Raw genomic sequence first — 27,119 nt, forward strand, 5'->3', positions numbered from 1 at the left:
TAAACGTGAGAATTGTCTTTGTTGCAAAGTCATATTTTACATCTTTCCCTCATAGTGCATTTCTAACAGTATAGATATGAGTTAAGAACATTTTAAACTAGAGCCAGGGAGTAATTTGTAACACTCAGAACTACAAGGTTCTTGCTTTCAATTCTGATTAGGGTTGCTAACAATATTTTGAGGGTAAAAATGACAAAGGTTTACTTGTTTACTTTTTCTTTTTTTCCCCTGCCACTTTGGGTGCAAATTTTCTGTCACCTCTTATAAGGCAGAGCCTCAGTAAATGGGTTATGACACTTGAGCCGTTTGTATAATGATGCCTGTGTTGTGATGATTGGAAATTTCCGAAGGACTTGCATGCTTCTGTGGTTCACTAAAGGGGCAATTCCTGACTCAGCTTGCAGGTGAAGAGCAGCAGAAGCAGTTCTGAGCACAGGAGTATGTGAGACAATAGTCTTGTCCCTGCAGAGGTTCCCTACATGAAACTACATATTGTTTGGAAGGATAAGATAGGGCAAAATACAGGGTAGAAGGAGGATATAGGATCAGGAGTATTATATCCACTAGGTAATATTTAGGTTTACTGTTTGACCTATGCAGACTTGAGAAACTGTGGCAAAACTACAGGAGCCGTTTCACAGTTGGTGGGGAATGAGCTACTGATGGGCAGTAATCATATGGCCAGTCAATGTTCTTCTGTCACCTTTTACCATCAAGCCAGCTCTGAAGCAGCTCGCTGCACACCTTCTGAATTGTGTAAGACCTGGTAAAGAGCCAAACCCATCTAAGTCCAAAGACTTCTTGGAACTTCTGCAAGGCGGACAGAGCCATGCTGGCTCTGAAAGCTGTCTGGTTATTTACAGCAGGACTGAATCTATAGAGCTGCAGAATTCCTCTTTCAAAATCATCATTTACTAATGAGTGACTGATGAACAGAGTCAGCAAAGTTATATCCACAGCAGTAAAAGATTTTAGTGGTGAGAATTAATGCTAGCCTTGCTCTTCTAATTATTGGCCTGGCTGACTGCTCATTTTTACCATTTTTAAGCCAGTGTCACTTGTTGAATAGTCTTACTTCTAGATTAGCCAACACAAATAAGAAAAAAAATCTGGCTCTTTGCTCTGTTGTATAGCCTGTATTACTGAGCTACAAATGTTATTAGAGTATTTCTTTTTTGAATTGAAATTCTTAGATTATGAAATCTTAGTTTCCCTGTGGAAGGTTAGGCTGCTGAGAGGAAGCAGTGAAGTATACCCTTCAGTCTCACCTGAAGTGTTCCCTGACTGCGCCTTATAAGAGGTCACAAAACCAGTCTGTAATATGTTGTTTTTTTCAAAAAAAGCCATTTACAATGTTAAGTTTACAGTTTAACAACATATCCAGGAACATTAAAAAACCTATTTTCTTTTTTAAGTTGCATGATCTTTTGGAAAACGTAATGCTCAACATTAGGCATATCATTAAGACCATGGCAGCACTTGTCAGAGTGGTTAAATAAAGGTAAGCAAATAAGGATGGCACCATTACTGAGATCTTGAGTAGGTTCACTGAACTAAACAGGTAACCAAGAGTAGATGATAGATAAGTGTACGGATAAAAAAACCCTGTGAGGGCACAGAAGAAATCTATGAATATCTAATACTTTCTGCTTAGTTTTGGCACCTCCTCGCCAAATCTGAGAGGTGTTGTGTGCTATCAACCAAATCAGAATTGAGAATGCTCAGCCTTCCACAGGGCTCCGCTGGAAAACATTCCATGTATCTTTTCTGTCTTTATAAGGGAGAATTATTTGAGTTTAATCATTCCTGAAAAAGCAGAGTCAGCATCCAGCCTGTGAGCACAACTCAGAAAGCTTAGCCCACAAGCTTATTGCACTTACGTTGTATCAAAACCAAGTAAAAGACTTACAAATGCAGTGACCTACTTTCAAATCTTGCTCCAGCCTATGATCACCTTAGTGATCATGCCTTATTGATTTCTTCTCCCTGCTATTACTATTGGCAGGTTGTTTTAACAGAAAAGGCAGGAGTAAGTTATAAACTGGGACTGTGTTTTTGTATTGCACTGTAAGCAGTTCCTGAGATCCTCTGCAGTCGGCTACAAATGTGCTGGAATGGTATTCCTGCTGCTGTAATAAAATTTTCTCTATTTAGCTATCCCCTATCTTCAAAGTTGGTTGGAGGTACCTGGTAGAATGATCAATTAATTAAGCTCCTGCCCCGTAGTTAGACCTCACAAGGCTTTACTGCTAAGCAAGGGACAACATTGTCGACCGCAAACTTTGCAGTTATTGACTATTTGATGTAAACATATATATATATATATTTATTCTTCTGCTTTGACATATGAACATAAATCTTAGCTCAAACTGTTACCTTCAAAAACAGTTTCAGGAGAACTGGGTATGAAATGCAGCTGTAAATGGGACTTCTCTCCTGGATTTTGTCCATGTGATTCCTCAGCTTTTTCTTTAATGTTTGATCTTTTTCCCAGCTTTAAGGGTGGCATCGTTTTCTCCCCCGGGCAATGAACCTGAAAAATAATGTTCTTGATGTGTGTATTCCTTAGTTTTCTTTTTATTTCTTTTAATCTTCTTTCTTTGTAATGCTGGATTCTGTTTGAATACTGCTTGTTTGCGCTCCTCAGTTTTCAACTTTGTATGGCAGGAGGAAGGTTCTTATGTCTTAAAAAAATAATTAGGAAGCCCATCATAATGATTAGCAACTATTTGTATTTTTGCTCCTTTAATGTAGTAATTCTTATGTATTGTTATGGTGGTAACTGTTTAATAAAGGTGTATATAAAATTTTGTATTTTTTTTATTGATACTGCATGTGATTATCTTCTTTCTACAGTCTACAATACTCCATTCTCTTTAGGTAATCTTCACATCATTATTTCTAATCCTTCTTAGAGGCAACTAATGGTGATTACCTGCTTGTTTAGATCAAGTGTAAGTTACATTAACCGACTTTCTTCTTATTGTAATTATATATCAACAGTTTGTGATCATCAACAGTTTGTGATCATGTGTTCATTAAAAAAAAGTTGGGTTGATAGGAGTACATGCAGGACTTCTTGGAAAAACATATGTGTTTTTATTCCTCTTATCATACAGCTGACATCCAAAACAACATACAAAGTCTAGCTTTGCTCTATAAATAACCTAAGGCTATTCTTGGTGAAAGCTGTTTTAGTCTTGAACAAAACCTAGGTATCAGATTAAAATAAAATGTTGTCCCACATAAGCAATCCAGAAAGGTTAAACTTGTACTTGGACTGAAGTGATTTTTAGCTGTAGCTAAAACTTCTTATCACAGGATTTGAACTTGTCATCTTAGAAGAAAATCACAAACTCTGTCCCATCCTTATAATCTTGTGATGATGGTTTAATCATGTTCACTTCTTTCCACTCCAGGTCCTCCAGCACCTGAAAGATATTGAAATACGGGAAATGCAGATCTGTGACTATGAGAAGAAAATTGAAGAGTCTGCGATTAAATTAAAACAGCAACAAAACCGCTGTGAAGCTGTGAGAACAGAGAGGAACCTGTACAGTAAAAAACTGATTGAAGCTAAGGTAGAAGGATACATTTTTTCCTTGCGTTTCTCTCTCTGCTCTTGTTTTTTTTCCTGATGTAATTTTAATTTGTTAAAAGGAAAGCTCACTGGATAAATGGCAGAAGTGATTTCTTCATTCCTCTGTGTTTTGGGGAAATGGATGTTTTGGGTCCCTGATGCTTTATCTGGACAGTTTGTATTTGGACTGGAAGTAGGAGTCCACAGTCATCGTGTGGCAATATCCCTGCTTCAAACCACACACAAAATCACGGTACACTGTAGTTACGGAATCATAAAACGCTATCAGAGAAGAAACTTTTTCCTTTCCATCCTGGTTCCACTCTGTTTTATTCCTTTAGGAGTTGTCTGCATGTATGGGAAATAGGGTATAAGGGGAAATAAGATTGCCTCTTTAGCCCTGAATGCGTATGCACATTACTGTGAATCATGATTTAGAAAGCAGAAGGAACACTTTCCCAGCTGAAGTGGAATTTTCTGACAGAACTTAACACTTCCACCTCGCTTGCTCCTTTCAGGGAGTGTCTTTTTCCTCAGATAATGATTCTCTCCATTCATCTCTCTTCCTTGGGGATCTCACTAACAATGCTAGAGGAAGCGAACAGATCACTTAATGATGCGTTCTGTTATTCTGATGTAAAGATCTAAAATACTACACAAATCCTATTGCAATTGGAAGAGATTGGGGCCTTGGATAGCTGTGACTTACAGCCTTAGGTTATTTCAGAATAAGGATTTGTAACATAGACATATATAGTAGATTACCAATTTATACACTGGTTTGCATAGGTAAGTGTTTTGCTTGAGAAACAGATGGGAATGAACTGCCCAAGTTCCTATCCAACTGTGTGCTGAATTTGATTAGGAATTAACCATTTTGCTATTGATGTGGGATGCTTTACTTGACCTTTGTCCGCTTCTCATCAGCGGACGCAGTGTTGGGAGTCTTGCTGCTCCTAAACAATTTCTCAGGAGAAATAAGGGTGAAAAATTGCAACACTGATGACTTTTTTTTTTTTTTTTAAGTATACAACATAAATTTGCTTACTTATAAAGAACTGGCATCTATGTGCTGAGTTACAAAATGAAGCAATGAACTCCACAGCCTTTTCAGGTTTTGAATGTTATATGGTGGTATACACAATGCTGTTTACAGTTCCAGTCATTAGAGGCTGGTGTTTAGACTTTAAAAGCTTACTTGGCTTACCATAAAACTTCTTTAGCAAGTCCTGTGTGAGAAGATAGCTGACCTCAAAAGATCTTTTGGCCAAGGCAATATTGTGTGTAGCAGTGAAAAAGTAGCCATTCATAGTTCAGTAACAGGTCAGCCAGCCATGAAAGAAAAAAATAAAAAAGAGGGTTGTGTTAAAAAAATTATGGCAAATTCTTTTTCCTTCTGGGAAGTAAAACAAATTTGCACAACCTATTTAGATAAAGCTAGATGTAAGTATTTTTGGATTGCTTAATGTGGAAAGATCCCCTGTGGCCCACCTTGCTAGTGGTCTCCAGAGTAACATAATGTTCAGCTCAGTAAAATCTCCCGGAAAAGGCATGCTGGCAGGCTTTTAATATGAGATAAATATCTGATGCTTTCATCCTTGGGGTTTGTTTTGGTGTTAGGAGCTCATTTGTTTAAGCAATTTGATTAGGAGACCTGTTTGCAAAAACTGTGTGTTCTTACTGTTCTTCATTAAATACAGAATCAGGAATGTATTTGGGTGTATGTCTGGGCACCATATTTTAAATCTCTCTCATCTTTTGCAACATTGAAGAGATTTATAGACTATTTAGCAAAACCAGCTTTTAATATGACTTTTGCATTCACGGGAGTGACTGAACATTCAAACAGGTGGGCCTAATGGCATATTGCCACATTTATTTCTGGTTCATTTAATTTGCCAACTAAGTGTGGAATCCATGGATTTTGTTTTTGAGGGCTGTCAGACTACTAATCACTACTTTCTCTGTACTATTTGTGAAGACTGCGATGACTCAAGATCTTGCTGAACTATGTTAAGCATTTCACGCAAGAAAACATCACTCATTTGTCAAGTAAATTCACACCTATGGTGGACAGTGCTGAAAGAGCTCTAGGCTACCCTGGTTTTGTACTGAAACAGAATGTATTCCCATGAAAGGTTATGATGTCCTCTCTGTGAGGTGGCAGCCTCTGGCGGAGGAGTAATAGCTTCTAAAGCTACTTTCATTAGATCCAGAAGAGCATGTCTGTCTAAGCATTGAATTTATTAGCTTCCATTTCACGTCACGACATGTGCCGTCACTGCAATGAGTTGAAACAGTTTCTTAATTTTGTATGGGCAGGCACCTCTCTGCTGTGAGTAGAAGTATTCCTACTGACCTGATCTCTCTGCAGTGCTACCAGGCTTTTTGCTCTGTGTTTTGAGCTTAAAATATATACTAAATATTCTCATACCAGGGACTTCTCAATCTCTGAGAACACTCTTTTCCCCCTTGCACCTATGTGCAAGCTGACCACATAGGCAAAATGGAGATAAGCATTTCCTATACTCCCTTAAAGGCATATAAGTATCTTACTTATGGGTATGTTCATTTGTATAAAAACAGCTTCTCTTCAAACATTTGTGCCCAACTGCATACAACCTTATTGAAAAACACATTACTAGAAGCATGAAAACAGATGGGTAGGATCAGAATCTTATTAATTTGGATTGAATGCTAGTTCTTATTGTGTGCCCAGCACTTTAAATTAAATGGCTTATTATACTCATAATTGTTGGTCATTATTTTTGTCAATGTATCTTTTAAAGGCTTTTTTACTGTAATGTCATGCTGGCATAAACAAAAAAATGTCATTTAATGAAACTGTTTCGTTCTGTTGGATTAAAAAGTAATGTCTTGTGATATGTACAGCCACAGTTCTTAAGAGGAGATCTGTTGCATTTTCCAACATCAAAATAGCCTGAACATCCAGTCACAAACTTCCTCTTTTTTGATCCCTCTCTGTGATCACACTTCCTGTCCTATTAGGATGAGATAGCAGAAATGAAGAAGAAACTGAAAACTGTGACACATCAGGTGGATCAGCTGAAAGAAGAGATCACAGACAAAGAAGCAGCCCTTGTGAAAGCACATCTAGAACATCAGCAAACAGAGAAGGAGAAGGAATCATTGAAAGTAAGAGCCTTTACATATACACCTTCTTACAAAGGATGGCTTCCATAAGTTCACAGACTGCGTTATGTTCCTGGTCTATGCTAGTTGTTTTGCTGTATTTTAATAAACTATTCTGTAATTGAAGCACAAGATTTCACTACCCTTTAGAGGTATTAGTTACACAAATCTTCTGTGTATCTGACAAATTTAATCTCTGCCTATAATTATAATCAGAAAGGTCCTGGATTGTCTGTTGGAAGCTTTAAATCTCTGGGTGACTGAACATTTTTACTAAAAAGTTCCATTTTGCTTGCAGAAATGTGGATTTTGGGGATAGCTTGATTCTAACATACTTTTTAAAATAGACCCTTATAATTCAAGTTTTTTCTTTTTAAAAACTTTTTTCTCTCTGCTGTTTTTAAGTGAAAACCCCATTATATTACACTTCACAATCTTGTATTTCTGTGTGACTAGCAAGCATTAGCCTTCTGGGAGTTAGGCAGTGCCTTTTAGTAGGTCCGTCTGCACAGAAAGTTATTTTAATATTGTGGTATAAAGCAGCAAGAATCTGTTTTAAATCGAAGGAAAACTGAACTTGAAGCTCTGGTTCTTCCCAGCACTGGCTGCAGCCCATCCTTAGCTAAGCTATTAGATTTGTGGTGATATCGCAACCCAATTTGCTGCGCTCTCAAAAGATTTAAGGAGTTAGTGTCCACAGCAGCTTATTTTTTCTCTTCACTAAGCACTAGGAAAAATCCAAAATCAGGAAGCAAACAACACCCCCCAAAATCAAAAGTCCCCTGCCACTTTCCACAGTGTTTTCTTTTGTCAGTTTATTGCTATGCTGCAATGACTCCTTGAGTTTTCAGCCCCTCTCAGCATATTACAGTTATGACAAAATGTCAATAGAGCTTTGTAAAAAGGTGATGAATTTGTGTTCTTGTACCTGATCTGTCTCAGAGTTGTTCTGTCAGTGATGGAGAAGTCAAACAGTGTTTCATTTCCTGTGTGCAGCTTTCTGCCTTAACTAGTCCCCAATTCTGTCTCATCACCTCAGAACTGTCTGCCATCCATTTGACAAACATGTGATTGCTACATGGTTTACCCACTCAATTATTCACTAGCAAGTATGTCCATACACTGACATCACATTACCAGCTAGCTTTAGGGCATTGTGGTCTTCTACCTGAGTGTCTCTGCCGAATACTAAAGCAGAAGGGGATTCAAAGAGGGAGCTGACTGACACAGGCAAAAGAACCCAATTATTTGTGTAGCAAACCAGCTTCAATTTGTCCTGTTTGTGCTGATGTGAAGGAAGCAAGCAAGCTGTTCCTGGGAAATCAGTTTAAAGAACATGCTAAATCATGGAGGACTGGGATTTATAGGAATGAGATTATACAGACATTAGATTTATGCTTGCCTCAGCTAGCATAGAGGTCTTAAATGTGTAATCATGGTAAATGAAATGGAGGATGCCTGATCCCAGCTCCATTAAAGCCAGTACAATGCCATCTTTTGGTTTCACTTGGCCTTCATACAGGCTTGTGGATTGGACTGGTTTGACAAAGCATCCAAATGTTGAAAAATATATATCTGAAAGCTGTAAGAGCTGTGGCCCTCCAGGTTTGACCTGCTGTCAAGTGCTTTTGTATATTTTTTGTAGATGTTCATACAGGTTTGTTTTTTTTTAAGCATTTTCTAGAAATCTGGATGTTAAACCTCTGACTTGTTATTATTTCAGCATTCTGTGTCCAGCCCCAGTTATACCTTTTATAAAATTCATATCTTCCTCCCACCTCTAGAACAAATAAAAAAAGTCTTCACTTACTTACACAAATATTTCGGAATCTAAACAAGAATTTGGTTTGAGATATTGGCGTAGGTCCCATTTAAATTCTTTGTTCTTGCTGACTGTTCTTCAGTTCTTACAAACTCTCTGAACCAACTTCAAACGAGCTGTGCTGATTTACAGCAGTTTTAGACCTGACCATTTTTCTGCTTGCACAGTGACTGTTTATTCATTTCCTTTTCTCTTACCTAATGTACACAGACCCTTATACTGTAGTTTTTAGCATATTTAATCTCACTGAAAGTCCTGTTAGCTTGTGGGGCCTTTGTGTGGCTTAAAGTATTTATGTTCTTTACTATACAAGGCAGTTCAGATTTATTATAACTTAGTGCATTCCAGTGAGGAGATTTGTTTATATGAATGTTTGCTGCCAACATCTAATGCCACTTCTTGTTTACAACTCATATTTTTTCTGACATAAGGAGAACATAGAATTTTGATATATTAAAAAAATATTATCCAGCAATGCCAAACACATGAGCAGTTTTACATTTGTAGACAGCTTTTGCACAGTGTTGATTGCATTTCAATATCAAGTGGCTTGCATTTTTATTTGGCTGATGGATTCTGATGAACATCTAACACTGAGTAAGAGAGATATGAGTGTTGCACATATGGGAAAATGAGAATTTTATTAAAGAAAATAAGGATGGAACAAGCTATTTTATTATGACAATGGAACTGTTTCTGTCTTAAATCAATGTTTTTGCAGGTGCAGCCTTCATCACAGCCTCATTCTTTCAGCATTGGATGATGCTCTTTCCCAAAAGGCAGCTTGAACATCATCCTTTATAAGGGTCAGAGTTGTGGCAAAGTCTTTGAGTCAAGGCTTGAAAGTTTCATATCTGTGAAAATGGGCTGTAGTCAGCTAGTTCCATCTTGGCTCTAACTAATTGCCTAGCAATGATAGAAATTTCTAATAATCCAAGAAGACGTTATTAGTTTTTATCTACATACATGCCTTGAATTACAGAGTTCATGATAGTGGGATAGAATTATTGAGCACATTCCAGAGTTAGTTTGTATTAGAGGTGTGCAGTTACTGTAAGAGTGCATTACTACTCCTGCGCTTAGGGACAGCCCCTCTTTTCACAGTCTTCCTCATCTACACATCCACTAAAAAAGTTCTAAAGCTCTTTAATTTTGCTGTTCCATGCCTGGCTGGCATCTTCTCCACCAATTCTGTTATTCCAGTCTGAAGCCTGTCCCGAGTTGATGCTGGTTTGTAATACGTACCATAGATGTTGCTTTTTCCAGCAGAGTGAACTATCCTTTCTTACATCCCAGACTGACTTTGAAATTTGAATAACAACTCCATTGAAAAGCTTTCCAAATATGACCTATTTAATTTTCAAAAAATTTTTATTAAATGAAGTGTCCCTGAATTACCACTTGAACCATTGTCATAGATAAAAATCCATTCAAATTTCTGTTGTGTATAACAAAACGATATTAAAATACTGTTTACAACATTCTTTATGGTTCTTCATGCTTGCTTGTGTTGTTAGTTTTTGAGAACAAATCACTAAAATATGTACCTCTGAGGAAACTAAAAGAACGTATGAGATTTTATTAAAATCCTGACTCTTAATCCCAGGTTTATGTAATGCAAAGTTGTTACTAAGCACAGGTTACCTATATTCTTTGATTCCATCAGGCTGAACTGCTTAAGATGAAAAAACAGGCTCTGGAAACCAAACACTTTATAGAAAATCAGGAGGCAGAAGAGAGAAGACTCCTAAAAATCATTGCTGAAGCTGATGCTGAGAGGCTGAAGCAGAAGAAGGAATTTGACCAGGTAGAAATCTCTAATTTGACTTTTCGAACACACTGCATTTTGTTCCCTCATTTGTCCAGTGTATTTTTAAGGTCAAGATACTCAGCTACTGTAAATGTGGTACTACTAAAGCTTTATAGTGCCATTGAAACAAAAATGTTAAGATACTGAATTGAACAGAATACGTAGTTTATACTATTCAGGTGACTGAACCCTTATAGGGGAAACTATTAGGCCCTTGCCATATTTCTTTCACTAATAACAGTGAAACCTCTTAATGTACATGATTTTGACTGATGCAAATATAGTCATGATACTTCAGGATTGTACTGAGGAACTGTGAAATTATTGCTTTGCCCTGTGTCCTTAGGTTATCAATGAGAGAGATATCCTAGGGTCCCAGCTTGTTCGGCGCAATGATGAAGTAGCTCTGCTCTATGAAAAGATAAAAATCCAGCAGTCCATCTTAAACAAGGGTGAAACCCAATACCGACAGAGAATGGAAGACATCCGACTTCTCAAGCTCGAGATCAAAAAACTTCGTCGTGAGAAGGGAATACTTGGCAAGAGTGTGGCTAATGTGGAGGAGCTCAGGTAGAAAAACTGACTGAATACATTTCCATAGTGACTGCATCCATGATTCTGTGTTTGGGACAGAAAATATGTTTTATGCATGGTAAAGATTTGTATCAACAAATATTATACCTTAGAGAAGGGGATTGTTTGGTTTGACCTCAAACACAGGCTGGATTAAATTCACAAAACAACTTATCAGCAATTAAGAAAATCAAAACATAAGAAGGAGGAAAGCAGGAAAAAAGACATCTTGGCCAAAGTTGAAATAGTTTCCATATTTCCCCTCGTACTGTGAGTTACTGCCTACAGAATAAACTTGACAGACAGCAGCAGAAAAGGTGTTCATAGTTCAGTGAGCTACTTAGTGGTACCCAAGGCCCAAATTAGTGGAACTGCTTTTTATTAGGCAATCCACAGAGGATGGGGAACACTTGACATATTTATAACAAACCGCTGCACATTTTCAGAGCTCTCTCCTTCCAGATTTATATGCAGACTTGCTCTCTAAGAAAGATTTAGCTAAATTTTCATTGAAGGTTGTGTTTCTTTAAAACAGAAGTTTAATAGCCCCAGCCTGATTTATCTCCTCCTTCTCTGGCTTAATGCTTCCCTTCTTTTTTTTAACCCTCCCATATCTGAGGTGAATTCTTTGCTGATGGGAAACTATTGTCGTTTTCTATAGAATCAGTCTTGGTTTGTAAGGGGAGGCAGCTATGTTTTTAGCAGATAACAGTCATACTAATTCTGTGTAGCTACCACAGTTTTGGGTGGCATCTTTAGCTTAACTGTATTAGTATAATTCCACGGCTTTCACCGGAGCAAATTAACTTCAGTCCATGGTCAGTCCCATTGACTCCAGTGGAATTATGCCAGTTTGATTTGGTGTAACAGAAAAGAGAACTGTGCACAAAACATTAGCGATTGCAGTTTTCATTGACTGACTGCAGACAGGAATAGGATTTGAACTTGCTGCCCAAATGCATTCAGCTGAAAGTCTGTACTGTATTGAAACTCAGTGACGATATTGAAGTATAGTGCAATGCATGCCATGATGGGTGGATCAATTCTTAACTGCAGCAGCAATCACATACTTTAATGAAGTCCAAAATTGTCATGAAAACTGCCTGTCGAAAGACTCCATTTATCACTGGTGCTGCTAATTAGCTTTCTTGATTTGCCAATTGGAGATGTGGGGTTTTTTCCTCTTCCATAACCTTGTCCAACCTCACAGTTAAAAAAGGCCTTTTTCTCTGTAGTGAGCTAAATGCAACTCTGAGCTTGGCAGGAAAAGATTCAGTGGCAGAGTAGGCACATGGTGATCCTTCACCCCCTTTCCCCTTGGAGAACTTACAGGATCCATGCACTAAAGTGATAAGGGTCAGACCATTGTAAAATGTGCCTTATTTTCCTGCTCCTCGACCGCCTATCCCCACTGTAAGAGCCTAGTTGTCAAAGCATCCTGGGAGTCCTCAATTAATTTTAAATTCAGCAACAAATCACCCCTGAAATTCCTTGAGGAGAGGTAATAAAAGAAATCAAACTTGGGTTCTTTAAAGAACAGTGTCCATCATACTTAGGTCCTAGAGTGTGTTTTATTTACTGGGTTGTGTGAGCCATGTAGATTTAAAACCTTCTTTCAAACACAGGCTGTTAGTTTCAATACAGCAGTAACTGGATATGACTCCATAACTGATTTGTAGGTTACTCTAGATGAATTAACTGTCCTCTAGATGAATTAACTGTCCTTCTGGCTTTAATGTACATGGGAAGATGTGGGCAGTGAGATCCAGTAGGCTGTGGGGTAGATTCCACAGGAAATGATGAAAAGTCCCTTTTTTTGAGCCATTCTTGCTGAAGTGAGTGCAGAGGTCTAACTGCGTTATCTTATGGTTCCACCTGTTTAGTGGTATCAGTGTCGACTATTAATCACAAGAGACACTTTGCCAGTGCTGTAGTGCTTGGGAGAATGATTTGTTAATGTCCATATTAGTGCCTTGGTCACACTGATGTGGTTTCATTGTGTTTTTTTTCTGTTTGTTTTATGCTGGTCTTAAGGCAGGAGGTTCATCACATGCGGAAGGAACTATTAAGGGAACAGACTCGGTGCAAAGTTTTGGAAGAAGAACTGGAGAATCCCTTGAATGTTCACAGATGGAGAAAATTAGAGGTGATGTGTCAGCATGTCAAGTTCCCAAAGCCTATATTGCCAAATCAGTGACACAGCACAAAGCCTATTTCGTTTACTGTTATGCAAAGTATGTGGAGGGCCAGGCAGACTGAAATTTCCATAGTGCCAGTGGAATGGTTAACTGCTGAATGGTTTCCTTGCACAATGCAATCAGTGTTATTTTTGTGTCACTTTATCAATGAAAAATTGCAGAGGGATTTGTAAGGAGCCAGTCAAATGCTAAAGGGAATAAGAATGCATAAGGTGAATTTAGAAGGGGGTGATTCCTTAACATGGATGATGAGAAAGAGGATGATAGGGGAAAGATACAAATCTACCCTCACCAATTAGGGGGATGTATATGGGAAGAAAGCTGGAATTAGAAAGGTTCATAGAACAGGTAGACTGGGGAGTAGACAGACATGAAGTCAGGAGGTAAATTACATCTGTGAGAAAAGGAAGAGGCTTCCACATAAACAGTGGTGGCCCCCCAAAGATAGCCATTCCAGGTAATGTGAGTTCAACTGTTATGTAAACAGCAAATCTAAAATTTCACACTATTTGAACCTGCCAAATAAAGGGGAAAAATAAAAAATCTGTCAAGCACAGACCAAATATATGAACATCAGTTGGGATCACTGGATATTTTTGAAGTCAGAGCTAGCTGAGATTTCTCTGTTGCATGGATCTCTGATCTGATGCCACCCTGGGTTGCTTAGCTGCTCTAATAATGAGTGGCAACATGCTAGTCTGTACAGAAGCAGAGCTGAATATTTTGGCTGTGCTTACTAGCATGATAGTTACTTTCTGATCTTTCCATGCTGAGCTTAAAGCTGAATGGTGTGGTTAGCTTTCCTTGTGGAAGGGAGATGAAACGCAGGACGCTGAACTAGGTTAAAGACATTTAGGTACAATCTCCAGCAGCACCTTGTAACAAAGGAAAATCAGGCCAGTCAAAACATCCAGTGTTGGGAAAATGAATGTATGAAGAGACTGATAATGGGAAATGATGTCTTTCCATTCTATGTCACTGGTTTGTATTTAGAACACAGAAAGGCCAGTAGATGGCAAGATCCATATGAAATAATCCTGATGCGGTTTTGGTTCAATTCCTAATGAACAAACACCCTCATATCATTACAGTTGTTACAAATTGACACCATGTTTGGGCAATGCTATAAAAAAATCAAGGACTGAGTGGGTCGTGGGAACTCAACTACTTTTTAGCCTCGTTTCTCAGGAAATGATGTTGTGTTGTGAGCGCTGCATGTTTATCTGTGTTAGTGTCCCAGTTACGCTTCAATTGATTAGTCAATTTAGATAAAATCAGACAAAAGATTGAGCCATGAGATACCAAGTTCCTTATAAACTCAAGCAAATATACAGAGAGCAGGACTTTATTGGAGCCTTTACTGGAGTGTGAGTTTAATCCTTATGAGACACCAAATGAGAGAGGAAAAACCACGTGGGGGAGAGGTGTTGTGAAACCCCAAGTGGGGAAAAGCTTCAGTCAGAGTTTGCCCTTCATGTAAGGATCCAACAAGAAGATAAAAAGTGGTGGGAAAGTGAGCTTTGCTGGCTGCTCCTCACAGAATTATTTGTTTGCCCCTTAAAGCTTCCTCCAGATGCAATCTCTGACAAAAGAATGAAAAAGGAAGAAGAAGAGACAGACATCTACTAGCTCCTGGTCTTTACAGGCTATGTTGATAGAGGGCAGCAGTATAGTGCCTACACTCTGTCACCTCTTTAAACACTTAATTCCATTGAAGAACGAGATTCCACATGTATGGAGACTTTAAAGCCTCATAATAATTTATCAATGTAATGTACCCCTATAATTTGTTCCTCTTAACTTCTCGACCTGTTTCAAGACTATTGCAGTTACTCTTTCTTTTGTTCAAGAGAAAAATCCTCCTCTCCTTAAAACTCAATTGGCACTCTGAAGTTTTTAAAACAGTAGGAAGTACTTGCACTGCTCTTCATTTGTCAGTGGGCAGTTTCAGTTTCTGCTAAAAATGATATACTAACCTCCTTTTCCTTCCCTGCCACATGGTTCTACCAATCTTTGTTGGTTTGGGGGTTAAGCTCTGAAGGACTCCTTTTTATATTAGTTGTTTTGAGGACGATTCATAAGGGTAGTAGTGTTAAACATGAGCATGCTCCAACTGATCTTCAAGAGGCAGAGATTCCAGTTTCAGGACTGCTTGTGTACATGCCATTTAAAAAAACCCCAACACTACCCGCCCCCCCCTTTATATTTGTCACTTTTGAACACTTAAATATTATAGATTTCATTTGCAAGCAAGAAACACTAACTTCTTATAATGTATAATTTTTGAGACTGCTTTGCTCTTGTCTAGGCCAGTGACCCAAGTACCTATGAGCTGATTCAGAAAATACAAAGACTACAGAAGCAGCTTATCAGCAAGACAGGTGAAGTGATAGAGAAAGAATTGCTCCTTCAGGTACTACAGCATCATTATTTTATTGTATCTTATTGACATATTTGACTTACCCTGCATTCTCTGTCTACTCAGATGTGCTTATTGAATGTTATATTCATGTTATATGCATGACTTTGAATTTCTTTTGCATGCCCCTTGGATAGCTTTAGATGGCAGCACTGACTCACTGAAAGAGAACAAATAGCATCTGATTAGTTGATTTTTATATTCTGGTTACTGATACCTGGACAACTCTGGAAAATAAAATTAAAAGTTTGCTTTAGTTTATTCATGTCATAGATTAATCTTCAAGTCAGTGTTAGACTTTTGGAAAGGCTTTTTTGTCCTTTTAAACATACCTGTTATGACCAGGACATGAAGGAAAATCCTTGCTTGATTCCATTTGTGCTTAGCTTGGCTTTTGGCAGAAAGAATCCTACAGAGTTTGCGTGATTTAGATATGTTGCTGTCTGAACGATGTTTGACTTCAAGGTCTTTGTGCTGAACTTTGCCAAAAAATAATTTTTGTAATAGCTTATCTTTTTTTAACTGTATCAGATGTCCCTTAACCCCAGTGATACCAGTAAGATTTATGTTGTAGAATCAAGGAGAGACTATATTCCTGTAGTGCAAACATTGCTCTCAAATATAACAAAAAAGGACTGTCTCTGGGCTTCAACCATAGGTGTAAAACTGGGAAATATTTCTCCCTCTCTCTGGTGACTGTAGGGATAGCTACAGTTTGCCACTCTAGGTATGATTTTAACATCTTGGTCTTAAATACCCTAACAGTCTTGATGCCTATGTGGGATATCACTCAATGGAGAGTGGAATGTGACCTGAATCTCCTTCTGTCTTAAGAAGCTCAGCAGATGTTATCAAGGCAGGATTTGTCTCTCTCTATTATTTTGTAGGAAAAAATAGATCTGCAATTTCATTTGAAGGTAATGTATGGTATATTATGCCTTTGCTTGGAAAAATGTAATTTTTGTTGCATAGCACTGAAATGCTGTCAGTGAAATAGTTTGTTAGCTTAAACAAAATGTAGCAAAAATAGCTTCAAATTTATTGTGCTTTACCCATGGACAAACCCAATTCTGTTAGATTTTTACATAGTCTCCTTTGTGTACCTTGCCTTATCCTTAGTGTGCTCCCATTTATCTATTATCCTTATTTAGAAGTGAAGAACTGAGATACAGAGGCATTAAGTTGCCTCCCCAAGAAAATCTTTGAAATAATAGGTATTTGAGCTTACGTTACTATACTAGCCGTTGGCACAATCTTTCTGTCTATGCAGCAGTACTTCTATGGCAACTCTATTTTTTTTTTTTTATTATTATTTTCCTAGATTTAAGTCAGAGTTTGGCTATATAAAAAATAATTATTATGCCTAGAATTGTAAATGAGATTCTTTGAGTCCTTAATTCAGGCACTGATATCTGTGCAACAATGCTGAAATTAAGGTCTCGCTCAGAGAGACTGATAGTAAAGAAAAGGCCAAAAATACCATGCTCCACATTCTGTTCAGGGCTTTACCATCAACATTTCTGAGCTCTTTTCTGTTTTACCACAGTGTTTCTGAGTCCTCCACAATGACTGAAATAGGGCTCTTTCATAGCAGGGCGTGGGTAAGGAGAGGTAACCAGAGATGGAGGACGTCCCCCAGCTCATTTCCTCAAAGGGTATGTCCTACTGGATAGGTCATTGGCATAGGGCTCGCATGTTAAGTGTACTAGCTGAGCTGCTTCTGCTAAGTGTCTGGATAACCTTGTACAGGTAATTTTATTGTTCTTTGGACTTGTTTCCCTTGGCATGATGATAACGTCTGTTTTGTAAAGTGATACTCTGATACTCACTGAAGCAAAATGTTGGCTAATAACTTATGAAACTGATGCTGTCATGTTCCAAACTTCTCTGGTGAAAAAGCAGGCCTGAGGAACACCTCCAGCAGAAGGAAATTAATGAAGAGCAGTAATATTAACTTTCCAGAGGGAGTTGAGCTGTACGCACCAGGTTGATTGCTTCACCAGATCCCTTTCTGGGCAGTGTATCCTTATTTGATAGAGAGTGTAGGGTTTGATCATGACTGAAATTTAGAATTATGGGAAACAGCAGCAATTTAGCTCCCATTTCTGGAATTTTTAATTTTTTTCCCCTCAATATAATTTGTCTTGCTTAGTGAGTTTTGCTGTCTGATCAATATAACAGCCAGTGTATAAGGCACTGCTCCCCCATAAGGTCTAATTATTCCTTTAAATCCTGGTAAACCCCTCATGCTTAAAGGCATTCTTTTTTTTTCATGGGTCTCTCCTGGAAGTCAGCTCAGTTCAGTTCAGTCTCCACTCGTTTGCAGGAGTGGGAGAATTGCTGATGACTTGGCCTGTGCCTAGTTGGCGTAACATCCCCTGCATTCAGAGTTAGAAACTGCAGGAGCTGAGGGATACAAACCTACTAGGTCAGATAACTGCTTTGCCCACGTTGTATTTGCTTGCATAAGTGACACCTCTGCACTCCCAGTTGTCTTCATCTACATCTTGCCCTGTGACAAGGGCGTAGCCCTTGAATGTATCTACTTTGAACCAACCTTAATCTCTTGCTTCCCATACATAACTTTTAATGTGTATGTGGCCATCATGCTGGCAAATAGGATATTTGTTGAAGGTGAAGCTTGCGAGCGTCTGTGTCTATGATTTCTGTGTGTGCATATTATGTAACTTAAATTCCCTCACATCAAAGTGTAGTATTGAAATGGAGTGCAAAAAAACTATGTGGATTGAACATTGAGTATTAAAAACACCTTTGGAATTTAGAAGTAACCCACGTCTGGAAATGGTTGAGCCCGGTGTCAGCAACCTGCAGTTTGATTTGTAGGGTATTCATCTTGCTGCATCCTCATGCAGAGCCATAATGTTTGTATAAGGAAAAAATAATTCCATTTGTATTGTATGCACTGTAGTTCTGTCTTCTGACGGTTACTTTTTTTTTTTTTTTGTAAATGGTCTTTTAAATAAAAGCTGGTTTATGCAGGGAACAATGTTTCAGGATGAGCTGGATAAATAAACAGAAATTTTTGCTAAGTAAGGATCACAGTATATAGATTAATGTAGAAAAGCATTTGCTTACCTTACCTGCTCCTGATGTGTATTTGATCATATCCTATTTGTTAGCTTTTTCACTATTTTCCACCTGTTAGTTCTTTAAAAATGATGCAGCTGTAAAAGCATGCTACAATCCATGCTATGTGATTAAAGAAAGATACACTACGTTTCAGTCAGAAAATTTTGATTGCTGACAGTACAGGAAGAACCCAGCTTGACTCTAAAATCCCATACAAAAATATCGCTTAACCTGTCAGCAGGGCACATTTTTTGTATCAGACATTTACTGAGAGGTATTGAGTATGCAACATGATGGATGTTGTTTTTCTTGGAATGACTTTTCAGAGTTGAACACTTAATAAAGGTGTAGAATGATGTCCCATGTTATAGAAATTATTAAACTCTTTTCTTGTTTCTGATTTATCTATGACCTGTAGCCACAGCATCTTGGGTTATAACCTATAAGCTCTCATACACCAAATAAGTGTGGAAATCCTGAGACTTTGAAGAGTAGCTGCAAAGCAGGTGGTCATACTTTCTCCTTTAACTCGGACATTCTCACAGTTGTGAGCTGCTGTGCTGATGAAAAATGCTGTCTTAAAAATCAGATTCAAAACCAAGGTCTTGAATACTTACGGTCAATAAAAATCCAATGGCATTTTTGCCAAACATAGGAAATGTTACTTTAGGGTTAGCCAATTTCCATGTTTGAGTCATTACCTTCCTTCTGAATTTGTGCAGTTAAAAGGTACAGCATTTTTGGTTCTTTTCTAAACCATTGAGAAATACTGCAGGGCTTTGTGGAGAAATACGTTGTGTGTTAAACAAGGGCTTTCAGTGATGGGTGAAGGTCTTTGTGAACACGTGGTATGAACAAAATGTGTTGTATGGCCATAAGGTATAATTATTAAAAAACAGAAGGCTTTGCTGAACAACTCCTGACTGCAAAAAACCTACTCGTTCACTTTGCATGTAAGGCAAATCCCTCACGTGACTGAAGCTCTACGGCTCTACTGCATACTGAACAGTGGTGTGGTAAACTCACAATGATGTAATGTATTACCTTGTTAGGATTATGATTAGTGTGGTTTAGGAACTTATGCCATTAAAAGTGAATTATGCACTGCTTTATTTGTTTCAAATTTAGTTCTTTCTCTTCAGAGTGAACTCCTCTAATTTGATTTTATGTCTGACTGAGTGGAATTTTATTCAGCTGCACGTCTTGGAATGGATAACAGTGGGAAGATTCACATTATATGTCATTTACCTCTGTTGTCAGTCATCTCAGAAGATTGTTCATAACTGTAAAAGAGATGTGCAACCAAGACTATTTGTGGAGGGAGGCAAAGGCAAATGTGTCTCATTTAAGCCTTGCATGTAGTAGTGAAAGTATTGTTTTTCTGTACATATATATTTTTAATCACTATTGTTTTAAGTTGTCAACAATCAAAGACCAGGACTGGGCAGTCAGGATGTGATGCTTCCAGACTGTTAGCATCTTGAGCTCATAGTTTCAAAGAGTGCAAGGGCAAAAGGCATGATTAGCTCATATATCTGACTCAGACATTACAGCCAGATAACACCCACATGTCCTTGTGTTGAGCCAAGTTTTGAGCTAAGTTTCAATCCCCCCAAAGAACTGACAGTCCCACTGACAGAGAGTAGGAGGAGTAGAGGGGATGCTGCTGTCTCCAGTATAAATCAGCAGAGTTTCATTTCAGGTATTGTAAGATACAGGGAGGAGAGAGCAGAAGAGACTTTCTGTGTGACCTTGGGCAGCTTACTTAGCTTTTGCGTGCCTCACATCAAGTAAATCATTTCCACTCTTATAGTGGTATGTGAATGAATATATTGGAGACATGACTCAATTCAGTAGTAACGATAGCTAGCTAAACACTCAAAATAGGCAGATGTTTTATTTCATTTGTGCTAACTTGGTAGTAGAGCTATTCTATCCAATTTGAGGTGCTTGTTGCTATAGTGTCTGAACATATACATAACCATCTTTATTTCTCAGAGCTGGTATGATAGTTTCATAAAGAAATCTGCTTTAGAACAGTGTGTTACCATGTGGGTTTATGCAGGCTGGCAGCTACTGAAATCAAAGTTTTCTCCCAACTAATGGAAGAACTTTGGGATTTGCTTCCATGTATACAAAAATTTTCTGCTCATTCATTATCTGAAATACTATTTTTTCAATCTTGTATCACTTTTTTCAGCCCAGTCCATGAGAGCCTAGTCCTTCTAAAAATCATTTCTTTCCCTATGTCGTGGTTTAACCCCAGCCAGCAACTAAACACCACGCAGCCGCTCACTCACTCCCCCCCACCCAGTGGGATGGGGGAGAAAATCGGGAGAAGAAGCAAAACCCGTGGGTTGAGATAAGAACGGTTTAATAGAACAGAAAAGAAGAAACTAATAATGATAATGATAACACTAATAAAATGACAACAGCAATAATGAAAGGATTGGAATGTACAAATGATACGCAGTGCAATTGCTCACCACCCGCCGACCGACACCCAGCCAGTCCCCCGAGCGGCGAATCCCTGCCCCCCACTTCCCCGTTTCTGTACTGGATGGGACGTCACATGGTATGGAATACACCGTTGGCCAGTTTGGGTCAGGTGCCCTGGCTGTGTCCTGTGCCAACTTCTTGTGCCCCTCCAGCTTTCTCACTGGCTGGGCATGAGAAGCTGAAAAATCCTTGACATTAGTCTAAACACTACTGAGCAACAACTGAAAACATCAGTGTTATCAACATTCTTCGCTCTGAACTCAAAACATAGCACTGTACCAGCTACTAGGAAGACAGTTAACTCTATCCCAGCTGAAACCAGGACACCCTAGCTTGGCAGTTTCATGAAGCGTGCTTCTGCTAGGTTCTTCATTGCTTTTGCAGTGCTCATGTAGCTTCCATTATACAGCATGTAATACAGAAAAGTGTGCTCAAATGTAGAGTAAGAGATCTTCTCATCAACCAGCCTGCTAGGGGAAATAGGAGAATACTCTCCTATTAGCTGCCTTTATTTTGGTATTCTTAAGGCCCAGTTCAGTTTTATTTTAGGTATTATCTGCACCTGTTCAAAATGGCTGAGATTTACTTTACCCTCTCAAATTTGGCATTTATATATTTTCAGTGCTGAGTATAGATTCTGCTTGGATTTGAGAGTATAACCTACTTACATGTTACATGTAGAGTAGGTAGTCTGAGTTGGGGATTTTTTTGGCAGAATTGTCTATTTTCATAAAAATAACTGCAATTCACGTCAGGAAACTAATGACTGTAGAATCCCTAAGAGTGTCTTTTGACCTGCCCATTATTGTTTCTCTGTCATCTTGCCTTTAGAGAGATTTTAGCAGAGGTAGTTTGGGAGAGTGCTTTGTACGCACTGAAACTTACAGGTGAACTGCAAAATCCACTGCCAAAATACAATCCTTTCTTTGCTGCTCCTTTATCATTTATATATAAAGTCAGCCTTTTGAAGGGATTTTTCCATCTGAAAATGAAAAGGGAAATTTTCTTTTTGGCTTTTTACACTTTACTAGGACTTGGCTCTTTTCTCTCTCTATTTCCTGGAGGATTTGACTTCCTCTGGAAGCACTGGATTAATGCCCTATGTTGCGGCTGAAGCTAGTGGCTCTCTCAGCCCTCAATTAAAGGGGTGAGTATATTGAGCTTTAGGCCTTTTCTATGCTTAAAAGTACCATTCCTACTGGCAAAAAAGTCACTTTTCTGATTTAGCTTATACCAGCTCTTGAATGGCAGAAGACTTTCTTGCCAGTATAATTGCATCTAATTGCATAGCCAGTAGCTGGCATAGCCATGTCAGCACAAAGAAATTGCACCGCTAACTGAGAAAGCTAAGCTGGCAAAACTTCTAACCGTTGATCAAATGGTTCCTGACATGGAAAAAAAAAGCAGAAAAATGCTTTCCTGTCCTTATAAAAACCTAAGCGTTGTTATGTATCTTAAGTAAGAGGAGAGAAAGAAAACAGTACGTGGTGGAGTGTGGTTTTTGAGTTTATGACTCCAGTTCTAAGTTGGTGGCCAGAATTTCAAGGGATTTATATTGGAATATAGAAATGAGAAATACAGTAAGGGCTCAGGCCTAACATTTACTTTTTGGCTTTCAGCTGGGTATGAATCATAAAGAAAAAGTTTACTTCCCCAGTGCCATGCGGAATTAGGCACTAGTGTGTTAAAGGCACACTGTAAGAATAGCCTTGATTTAGAATTGGACTCCAAAGAGAATCTCTGTTCTGTTTTCAAATGAAAAAATAATGTATTCCCATGAACTCTGGCTGTAACCCAGTTCTAACTAGGATGAACAGAAAATATCTAATTATCAGCACAATATTTTGATGCACAACGGTCTACTGAGTTAGTGCCTTGAGTCTGATTCGAACTGGAGTCTCCAATGCAGTATGACGTGACATATGAAGGTACTTAATGCATTGAGTCATCCTTCAGGACTACTTTTTCAGGTTCTTTCCTTCTTGTGCTGTCCTTTTATTTTCCTTTTGTTGTGCTTGAAATGTTCATTGCTGAACTAGGGCTTTGATTGGGGATTTTAACTTTGGCTGTAAGTGGAAATGTTCTGTGTTTTAGTATTGGTGTTAAGTTGAAGGATTAGTGTCTTTTAGTGATTCTATGCCTGGCATGGTGATTTCTCCATACAATTAGAATTTCTCTAGTGCCTTTTGTTCTGACACTGATACTATTTTTTTCCAGTTAATTTAATTATTATTTTTTTGTAACACTGATTGTGTATCCAGTAGGGTTCTGTGAGTAGTGTAGAGCCACTCGCAATGAGCAAATTGTAGGATCATTGTGTTAATTCTCAGTGCAATTTACCTGGGCTCATATGCAATCCTGTGATGATATAATAAGTAATCACATCTCATAAACAGAAAAGATAGGAGTCACCTGTGTGAAGGTCTATTGAGGGCCTACATATCTACCTGAAACTTTTCTGTAAACCTTAAGAATTCAACAGGGATTTGAGGGGTGTTCAGTTCTGGCCCTAGCTCTCCTCAGAAAGGAGTTGATTTCTATTTCTGCATATTTTGAATATGCTTCTTGGCGCATTAGTTTATTTTAGCCCTTCTAATCTCAGTCCATCTAGAATTAGAAGTTGTTCTATGCTATAGAAACTTACAGCATGATAAACTGCTCTTAAAAACACACTGGCATTTACATTCTTTCCCTCCTCCCACATATGCTGCAATTCAAATGGAAGAGAATAAAGTCTTCCCAGGAAAATAGCCTTTTTGGTTTTTTTTTGTTTAGGATATGTTTGTTTAAGGAGGGTTTTGAAAAATCAGGTAGAAAAGGTGCTGATCACTTTAATGTCATCAGGTGAAGATAATCGGCTGCTCTTTAGACTAAGAAAATAATTTTCCAATAAAAATAGTGCAAATGTTTCTGGCACTGGCAAATGGGAAGCAAAGCAGATTACTTAGCGATCAAACAAAACATTTTTGGTGAAGAATTTTCTTAGAGGAAGAGTTTAATTTTTACTGAATCTTTGTGTAACTACATTGCCCTCATAAACAAAACAGATTTCCCATGATAAATGGTTTAGGACAGAAGCAAGGTGCAAATTGATTTGAGAAATTAGAAGAAAACAGATCAAAATAACTCCTGGGGATCTGCACCATTTTTAGCTGCTCTAATGGTGTTTTAGTCAGAAATATTCAGATGCCATTTACAAAGATGTTGCAGGTGGAATAAAAATCTCTTGGGGTTTATAGGTAGCAAATGTACCTGAACGCGTAATGTGTTTTTATAGGTTTTTTAGGAGAATTGATATATTTACTTGAGTTTGAGCTTGAAAGAGAACTCTAGTAGGTCATCAGATGCCATCCCTCCACGTCATGCAAGATTGATTTAATTACACAAATACTATCCTTGATAGATGAATGTCAAGTATATATTTGTTTCCTGCGTTCTAATACATGTACTCCTAGTCCATGAATTTTAGCATGCATGAAAAAATTGTTGGCTTGAAGTATACTGTGGTTTATGGTTGTGACTTTTCTCCCACACTTCTAACCTACTGTTGTAGTCTAGCCCTGGTGTTTCTGAAAAGCAAGGAGCAGATGTATTGGCTTACTCAGCATGGCGGTCCTGGAAGCTTGGGAGACTGAGTTTCATTTCTGTGTATCTTCGAGGAGTTTTAGTGAACTTTGGCAATTCATGTAGCAACTCTTTGTGTTCAGACCTCTTGTAGAATGAGAAGAGGATCACTGCCCTGGCTGGAAGCCGTACTTTAGCATAAGTACATTAAGATTTAACAGCATTCAGATACTGAAAGGAGGAGGCCGTATAAGTACCCAAGGTGCATCACTGTTACCTGTAATCTGCATCAGAAAAGCAGAAACAGTGATCACCAAAGTATTTTATTCAAATGCGTTACATCTGGTTTGAACCCAGAAATCCTGAGCATGGATACCTTGTGTCATTAGACTTAAAATATTTTGTAAAACGACCCATTCCTAAAGTTCTTACTCAGTCAAAATTGCCATAAGCTTCAATGATAGTTTGCTAGAATAAAGCTTGAGTAAAAAGTTCAGGAACTGTTCCAGTAAATAACAAATTACTGAAAACAAACTTGTTTACTCCTCATTCCTGTATTCAGCATGTATTTGGGAAGGAAATAAATCTGCTGCACACCCCAGGGTAAAGTATATTAATCAACCAGTTATCTTGTTAAGGGAAAGTAAATGACTTGCTGTGCTGACTGAATACATTGCAATGCACAAACTCTGCAGTGCTGTTAGCAATCTGATGCTGACTGTCAGCCATCCAGAAGCTGCTAGAGAAGTTAAAATACTGGACGAGTGCAACAGCAGTGTAGCAATACATTCACAAGCCAATATTATATAGTGTGGCCCAGAGCCAGCTGCAAATCTTTATTATTCAGGTGTACCCTTTGGCAGGCGTTCTTCCATTGAGGCAAGGGTGTTCTGCTCTTCCCCCAGCAGCAAGATATGGACAACCTACAGCATCCCATTCAGTGATGGATGATTATTTTGTATGATAGTTGCAACAGCAACAACAAAGCCCAACAACAACAAAAAAAGACATTCCACAGGGACAGACTAGATTTTTATCTATTTCTGATCACTTACTTTCATTCTTACAGGAGTGTGAATGGTGCTGCTGTTGAGAAAACACATGCAGAAAGATGCAGCAGCGCTAAGGCTGTTTTGGGGCAGTTAGAGGCAGGCAGGCAGAGTCACTGCGTTGTGTTTTTTGGTTTTTTTTTTTTTTTAAGGTAGCTTAAAATTGGACACATGAAGACACAAGCAGGTGTAGAAAGAACCCTGTTCCTCTATTCTTCACTTTGAGACAGCCAGACATGAGGTGCTGAGTGCACAGGAGCCATGAACCCCATGTAGGGAAACTCTCTGCCAGGTAGGGTGCATCAGTCAGCCAGTTGCTCTACATCCTCTAGGCTCAGAGCTCAAGTCTTCCCGTGCCTGTCTTAGTAGCTATAGCTGTAATCTTAAACAGGGCATGGCACGCTAGGGCACAGCAGTTGTCTTTACATGAACATTAGGATTTGCTCTCTTTCCCCTTCCTTTAGTCCTGTTTCTGTTTCTTTGAATTTTAAGAAGCAGGCAAGGGGAGCTGAAACAGAACTCCTCGAAGGCTAGCAGAGGGTCAGCTCTCATTACAGTGAGTCTGAAGGAAGCCATATATTAAAACATTCATGATTTCAGAATTGCTGTGTGTGTTTCTTAGATGTACTGTTATTTCTTAATAGGTTCCAAAGTGTAACAGGAGACCACTCTTTCTTCCCTGAGGTACTTGGCATATGCAGGGAAACTCTGCTATCCTGTCAGAAAGATGTATGTAGGCTTTACTGCCTTGTTAGACAAGTATTTGTAGGTTTAAGTGGTGGTTTGACTTTGAGACAGCTGTTCAGAGGTAGCAATTCCAGAACACCAAAGGACTTGAAGCTAAGTGCTCTCATCTTTCAGGGAAATCTAAGGATCTAAGTCAAGCAGGTGATTAAAGAGATGTGGGTGTCTAACTCACAGATAGGTATTTCTAGAAGCAGCTCTGCAGTTTCTCTGACCCTTTGAGGTCATCTGTCAGATCAGTCAGAAGTGAGAGCAGAAGCTGGGTATGCTGGGAATCCCCATCCCAAGCCTCCACCTGCAGGAACAGCTAATCATTAACAGCAGACTTGTGATAATTCTCATTTGATTCATCTGATATTTTAAAAATCTAAATGGCTATTGAATAGCTAAAATACATGCTCTTACACTGATGTTAAAATACAGAGGTTTTAAGTCAAATAGTCTACATTTGAAGAAGAGACTTTTTTTTTTCTTGAAACCCTCTATATAGTAATTATTAGCCAGTAAAAGGTTCTCCACTGTTTGCTTTGTAGACTTACTCACTTAGAATATTTAGATTCCTTGTTGATAAGATTTGTATCAACCTCTGAATCTCCTCCAGGACACTTTAAGACAAGC

At 38.5% G+C, this 27,119-nt stretch overlaps 1 protein-coding gene across 1 annotated transcript in view; it reads left to right on the top strand.

Moving 5' to 3' along the window:
• The window catches only part of CFAP58 (cilia and flagella associated protein 58), a 60,195-nt gene that overhangs the window by 19,669 nt on the left and 13,407 nt on the right, over window positions 1-27,119 (top strand). The window contains exons 10-15 of the mRNA XM_052800171.1: window positions 3,420-3,581; window positions 6,590-6,736; window positions 10,222-10,362; window positions 10,712-10,935; window positions 12,973-13,084; window positions 15,445-15,549. Coding sequence (XP_052656131.1) covers window positions 3,420-3,581; window positions 6,590-6,736; window positions 10,222-10,362; window positions 10,712-10,935; window positions 12,973-13,084; window positions 15,445-15,549 — 891 coding nt within the window. The remainder of the gene's footprint in view (window positions 1-3,419; window positions 3,582-6,589; window positions 6,737-10,221; window positions 10,363-10,711; window positions 10,936-12,972; window positions 13,085-15,444; window positions 15,550-27,119) is intronic.

The sequence above is a fragment of the Harpia harpyja genome, chromosome 10 (genome assembly GCF_026419915.1).
Source record: "Harpia harpyja isolate bHarHar1 chromosome 10, bHarHar1 primary haplotype, whole genome shotgun sequence".
NCBI lineage: Eukaryota > Metazoa > Chordata > Aves > Accipitriformes > Accipitridae > Harpia > Harpia harpyja.